The sequence below is a fragment of the Papaver somniferum genome, chromosome 9, assembly GCF_003573695.1.
Source record: "Papaver somniferum cultivar HN1 chromosome 9, ASM357369v1, whole genome shotgun sequence".
NCBI classification, from domain to species: Eukaryota; Viridiplantae; Streptophyta; class Magnoliopsida; order Ranunculales; family Papaveraceae; genus Papaver; species Papaver somniferum.
Window position 1 is genome coordinate 170,683,879 of NC_039366.1, and position 6,932 is coordinate 170,690,810.

The following is a 6,932-nucleotide window of genomic DNA, read 5'->3' on the forward strand; positions in this document are numbered from 1 at the left end:
TGTGGTTGTTGGAAAGCATTTTGTCTCCCATAAGTTGGCACTTGAGCTGCAACTTGCTTGTTTGCATAACTAAAATTTGGATGATCTCTCCAACCAGGATTATACGTGTTTGAATATGGGTTATACCTTTGTCTCTGATTAGGGAATACTGCGTGCACCTCAGCATCTTCTTCGTATGTAGGAACAACTGCAGAAACTATCCATTGGACCATCTTTTCCACGTTACCTATTCGTTTCTCCATATGTGATGAATCTCCAATTTCGCTAACTCTTCTAACTGTTGAGGAATCACGAGTATAAAATTGTTGAGTGTTTGCAGCCATGCTCTCAATCAAGCTGGTGGCTTCCTCGACCGTTTTACTAGCCAATGCACCACTACTATCAGCATCAATCAAGCGCCTCTCATGAGGTACTAACCCCTCGTAGAAGTGCGTGATGACTAGTTGTGGTGGTATCTGATGGTGTGGACAGCTTTCCAATAATTTCTTATACCTTTCCCAATATTCGTACAAAGATTCTCCAATAATCTGCACAATTCCACTGATTTCCTTACGAATAGCTGCAGCTTTAGAAGCGGGAAAATACTTCTCTAAAAATAGCTTTTTCATTCCAGTCCATGTGGTAATACTTCCGGAAGGGAGATAATATAACCATGATTCTGATTGATCCGTTAATGAAAATGGAAAAGCTTGTAGAAAAGCCATATCATCACTATCATCGCTCTTCTTCTTACTTCTTACTGTATTCTGAAACTGTTGCAGGTGTCGATTAGAATCTTCACCCGGTAGTCCCTTGAACTTTGGAACCCAATGAAGAAGATTTGATTTAAGTTCCATTGTGTCATTCATAATAATACACAGGGGTTGAGAATCCAAACATGGGGATGTTAGATCTCTCAAAGTATTCCTCTCCGGAGATGGAGGTGGAGGTGGTGCTCCGTCTACCATCTCTTCTGAAGGAGATTCTTGTTCCAACTGCTGACGTGCTTGAAGTATTGTTCCTTTACGGGTTTGAATTTCGCACCTCAGATACTCACAATCTTTCGGTGCCAGAGATTAAGTACCCGAAACCAAAATCTAGAAAACAAGAATTAAAAACTAAAAAGAAATAACTAAAAACAAAATAAAACTAGAAGAAACAACTACAACTACCGACTACTCCCCGTCAACGGCGCAAAAATCTGATGGTTGTCGTAAGTGTAATCAAATTAACAATGTTATTTCCACACAATTAACTGGTAAGATAATGGAAGTAAGGATCGTTCCCATGAAGAGCAGTGAGTTTTAGTTTTCAAAGTGTCACAAGCGGGGGGGGGGGGGTTGTTTTAGATTTGAATAAAGTAAATAAAAGCAATTGAAAATATTAAATTGTAAGCAATAGAGAGATGTGATCGAGGAATCCTTCTTCGTTAATATATTCATCTATTCGTCATTAATCATAAATTATCACCAACCGTAAAATAACATGTACGCTTAGCTATTCCCAAAATTCCTTATAAAACTGGATAACATGTACGCTTAGTTACCATATTTTATTCGTCTGAACCACCTTGAGGTACGCTTGCAAGATGTAATTCAATCGAATGCTTTAGGGTTTACGAATTTAGGTTTGATCCTAGTAGTTAGACTCAGTACGCTCGGTCTACTTGCTGGGGTTTTTTTTACACGCGATTGCTTTACAGAATCCCTCTGCAAGGTTTCACGTTCTCTACTTGTGTAAGGAATTATTCTACAATTACGGATATCCTAACCCTTACAAGCAATAGATTAAATCAATAAATATATTCAGATGGCCACCTAAACAATTTATCAATCAATCATAAGTATTTTAATAGTAAACACAAACGACAATCATATGAAGAAATCAAAATAGATTCATATATTAAATCAAATCAAGTTTACAACTTAGAATTCATCCTCAATCAATAGGTGTTTAGCTACTCATGGATGTAGAAACATCCATGATATACATATGAGAAAAGTAAAGAGATAACGTTACGATTGATAATCGCTCCGTGTGTTGTTTCTCCTCTCCAAGATTTACAATTTCATGATCCCTTGATGTGATCCTTTTATATAACCTAATACCTTTTTATAGGTCTACATTTCTTGGTCTTCACGTATTTAGTTCGGTTCAAGAACCCGACCCGAAATAACGAAATAATGACCCCAAACCTGAGTTTTGGATTTATATGGCACTTAAGTATGCGTACCCGTGCGCATACTTCAAATTCCAGCAGAAATTTTTGGAACTAAGTATGCGTACCCGTTTGCATATTTAGTTGTCTTCGGTATTGGATAAAAAGCTTGTTTTGGCCACAACTTCTTCGTCTGAACTCGGAATGACCTCATTCTTTTTTCATTCTTTTTATATTTCAATTCTATTCAATATGGTGATGAGAAATACTTAATTTGAATTGGTTAAGATCTGTATTTAGGCCTTCTCTTGATTTTGAGTGTTTTGCTCCTTTTCGTCGCACTTCTTCCACTTCTCTTAGACTTGGGAACTTGGATACTTGGAATACTTCTCTTCCTAGCTCTATTTAGAACTTTGTATCTCCTTTTTGGATGATTCAGCTAATAGAGTCAAATAAGAGAAAACAAGAGTAATAATACGAAAATATGCAAGAATAATAGCTAAAACAAGTATGGAAAGGACATTAAAATCATATGAATTATGCACTTATCAAATTCCCCCACACTTAGATTTTTCTAGTCCTCGAGCAAACTACATAAAACTAATCCTAAATACAACAATTCTATGTCGTTGAGAAAACGGTTACACTTAGCATGTACAACAAGCCTTTAAACCCCTAGGTGTCCCTAGTGGACGAGTTATAGTCTCATATGAATTATGTACTTATCATAACATCAACCACGTACACTTCTTATTGCATCTTTCATACATTACTAGTAATGCTAGGATGAAGAAAGTTCTGCCATATGTATTTTGGCCATGACAAAACAGGTTATGTGCTTTTTATTTTTTCAACTGCAGTAGAAGTTGAAAATTGACCATTTTTGTAAGCTGCCCATATCCTTTGATCAACTCCACAATTAACAGCAGGCAAATTAGTACTGGAAATAAATTGTTGTAGTTCAGCTGGAATGATCCACTGACCTTCAGATAATAATACATTAACCTTCAGGCCAATATTCTTCTTAACATAATATGTATATCCAGCATCATTTATTAATGGACTCTCTCCCAACCAAATATCAAACCATACTTAAATATTGGAACCATCCCCCAGTCTCCACCTGATATCATCTTTTAAAGCATTCCATGCCCATTTCAGCCCGTTCCGAACTGTTGATTGTCTCCAATTAACAATTAAATGTCCATTGTCCTGTTCCATCCTTGAATTTTGCAGAGAAAAACAGTGCCCATTCATCATTTGAATTTAGAATTTTCCACATCATCTTAATTAACAAAGATATATTGACTACTTCCAACCTTTTAATGCCAAGTCCTCCTTCTTCATAAGGGGTACATACTCGCTTCCAAGAAATTGTCTTGAATTTCCTAGTATCTCCATCTCCAGTCCACAAACAAATCCTAATGCTTTTTTCACACACCTTAATCACAAATGAGGGTCATTTGTATACTGACATGTTATAGATAGATAAAATACATAGAACAGATTTAACAAGCACCAATCTATCATGAAAAGAGAGAAATTTACCTTTCCATGATGCCAGTTTACTTTGTAATAATTCTACTATAGGCCAAACCATTGCAGAAGTAATTTTTCCAGGAGCTAGATATACCCCCGAATATTTGTCAGGAAAGTTAGCCACTTCCATATTTGTCATATCACTAATCATTTGTTTTCTCATATGTGTAGTTCCATCCACAAAAAGCTTACTCTTGGTTCTGTTAATGATCTGTCCAGAAACAGCTTGATACTCATCAAGAAGCTTAAATAAATTTGTTAAACTCTTCTTTCCATCATTGTTGAATATGAAGACATCATCTGCAAAAAACAAATGTGTTGGATGTATTTTATTCCTTATAACCATTGGTTACATTTCTCCTCTTTCCACCAAAGTTGAAATGTTTCTACTTAAGACATCTTCCATGAGTACAAAAAGAATTGGAGAAAGTGGATCTCCCTGTCTCAAGCCTCTTCCAACAGAGAAAAATCCACATGGACCTCCATTAACTAGCACAGAAATCCTTGTTGACTTGAACAAAGTGATTAACCACTCACACCAAGAAGTAGAAAACCCATATTGCAGAAGAACTTTAATCAGAAAATCCCAACTAACTGAGTCATAATCCTGAGAAATGTCAAGCTTAATTCTTACATTACCTCCTCTTCTTTTGATCTTCATTTCATTAACTAACTCTGAAGCAAGTAGAACTTGTTCATGTATGCTTCTCCCCTTGATGTAGGCTGCTTGCTGAGGTGATATTAGCTTCTCCATTAGACCATTCATTCTTTTGGTGATTACTTTAGTAAAAATCTTAAAAACCACATTACTTAATCCTATTGGCCTAAATTAATTGGCAGTTTTTGCACCTTGAGTCTTTGGCAGTAAGAACAAAAAACTTGAGTTCATTCCTTTAGGTATAAATCTTTTCCTCCAGGAGAATTGAATAGCCGCCACTAAATCATTTTTGATGATATCCCAACAGCTTCTAAAGAAAATACCAGAAAATCCATCTGGACTAGGAGCACTATCTGGATCCATTTCAAATACAATAGTTTTAATCTCTTCCTCCTCTGGGATAACATCTTCTTTGGTCATCATCACTATTTTTTGGTATAACTTCTAATAATTTTTCTGCTCCATCCACAGGATGAGACTCAAATTTCTTTTGAAAATGATTCACCAATACTCAGCTATTTGAGCTTGATGTACAATTACATTTCCATCATTGTCTTCAAGTTCACTAATCATATTTCTCGCATTTCTGATTTTCATTTTAGTGTGGAATTTTTTTGTATTAGCAGATCCTTCTTTTATCCACTTGACTCTAGCTTTTTGTCTCAGCAAGGTATTTGCTTGAATTTCCCTGTTAGCATGCTCATTTTGAGCATTTACTAAATTGTTAAGAGCTTCCTCATCAATTGGATTACTATCTGATACTTGAGTTGCCAATTTAAATTTATCTTCAGCTTCCTTTATCTTCACTTGAACGTCCCCATACACATTTCAATTTCATTTAAAACTTTTTTTTAAGATCTTCAACTTCTGCATAAATTGAAAAGCAGGATCTCCCGCAATTGGTTCTGCCCAACAATCATATACTACTTGCAAGAAATTAGGATGACTGAGTCACATTCTTTGAAATTTCCTTGGAACATTTTTTGGCTTAGGAATACTAGCACAACCACCCAATAGAGGAGCATGATCAGACACAATCCTCATACCAACTTTATAACCCCAATCTCCATATAAATGTAACCATTTTTGATTGAATACCACTCTGTCCAAGGTACATAGAATCCTCTTACTTCCATGCTGACAATTAGACCATGTATATTGCAAACCAGTTTTGGGAGCTTGAAGTAACTCACACTGATTTAAAAAATCACTAAACTCTAACATTGAATTTATGTTAGGTAATTTACCACCAACCTTCTCATCTTGAGTTAGAACAGCATTGAAGTCACCTAAAACAATCCATGGTTTATTGAGATCAATTAGTAACTTCATTTCAGACCATAAAAACCTCCTCTGAACAGCCTTGACATGTGCATGAACTCCTGACACCAACACATCCCCAATGCACACAATAATCATTTGACTAGAAACTGAAATAACTTGAGGCTGAGCTATATACTCTTGTTCCAAAACAACCATATATTTCCTTTATTACCTGGACTAGAATTATGAATTACCATTCTTTCCATTCCAGGAAGATTTAATTTATGACAAAAAGATGCATTACAAACTACTTTTGGTTCAGCTACCCAAACTAATGAAGGACTAAATTGATTCACCAGTGACCAAAGTTTATCCTAAGCCCTTAATCTTCTTAGGCCCCTGACATTCCAAAATGTAATCTTCATTATTTAGTTGGAGGGTTTCTGGTACCCCCTTTACCAGGATTCTTTCTAAAATTATATTTATTATTGAGTGGAACTTGGCTATTTACCTTTGATGGAGCAGCTGGACTTCTAGAAGCAGATGTACTTGCTGAAGTAGAAGTAACCATTTCTTTCTCAACAACTTTAGACCAGGAAGTAACTTGAACTGGCACATCAACTACTGTACCATTTGTACCATTAACAAACTTGACACAACTATTATTTAAATTTTCTTCTTCAACTACTTTCAGAATTTTAGGAACTTCCAATATTTCTGCTTCAGAGCTCCCTTCATTCTCAACATTTTCTAAAACACTGAACTTACTTTGCTGTGAAATACCATCTCCACTTGCCTTGCTTGCCTGAACTGTAATTTTTATAGTATCTACTACTTCATCAACTTGCAATAGAGATTCAAAAATATCAAATGGAATTGGAGTGGCTTTCTCCTTCCTTTGAATAATTTTATGAACAGTTTTACCAGCCTGACTTTTGTTCTTCTCAAACCTACATTCAGAATTCAAGTGTCCCATAATTTTACATGAAGTACAAAATTTTGGACAATCTAGTATTAAAACATCTTGAAAGAAGCCTCCATATATGGTACCAATCCATACCTTACTTGGAATGTGTTGTGCAAAATCAACTTCAACTAATACATTTGCATAATATCCCATTTCACATTTTGCAGTAGCATTATCAATCTTGATTGGAGTACCTATTTCTTTACAAATTGTGAACATAACCTTTTCACTCCAAAACTCCAAACCTAAGCCAGGAAATATAACCCAAACCATTGCTTTGAACTTCTCTGACTTGCTGGACGGAAATTAGAGACCCAGTTTCTGATTTGTAAAACTTGATTCAAAACTTCCCATCTCTGAGATTTGAT

General features: G+C 35.6%; 1 protein-coding gene across 1 annotated transcript; it reads right to left on the minus strand.

The window, feature by feature from the left end:
- Nucleotides 1–4,835: 4,835 nt before the first annotated feature.
- Nucleotides 4,836–5,813, minus strand: LOC113312860. Its single transcript, XM_026561593.1, has 2 exons — nucleotides 5,333–5,813; nucleotides 4,836–5,140 (listed from the first exon to the last, which is right to left on the minus strand). Exons 1-2 carry the CDS (start codon nucleotides 5,811–5,813, stop codon nucleotides 4,836–4,838), a joined length of 786 nt encoding a protein of 261 aa, XP_026417378.1.
- Between the last annotated feature and the right edge of the window lie 1,119 nt (nucleotides 5,814–6,932).

What these genes read in the sequence shown, in the direction of transcription:
- LOC113312860 (XM_026561593.1), bottom strand. Translation starts at nt 5,813, where the DNA reads ATGGTTGTTTTGGAACAAGAGTATATAGCTCAGCCTCAAGTTATTTCA. An exon ending in TCTATTGGGTGGTTGTGCTA is followed by an intron (nt 5,141 to 5,332) that starts GTATTCCTAAGC and finishes GGGACGTTCAAG; the next exon opens with TGAAGATAAAGGAAGCTGAA.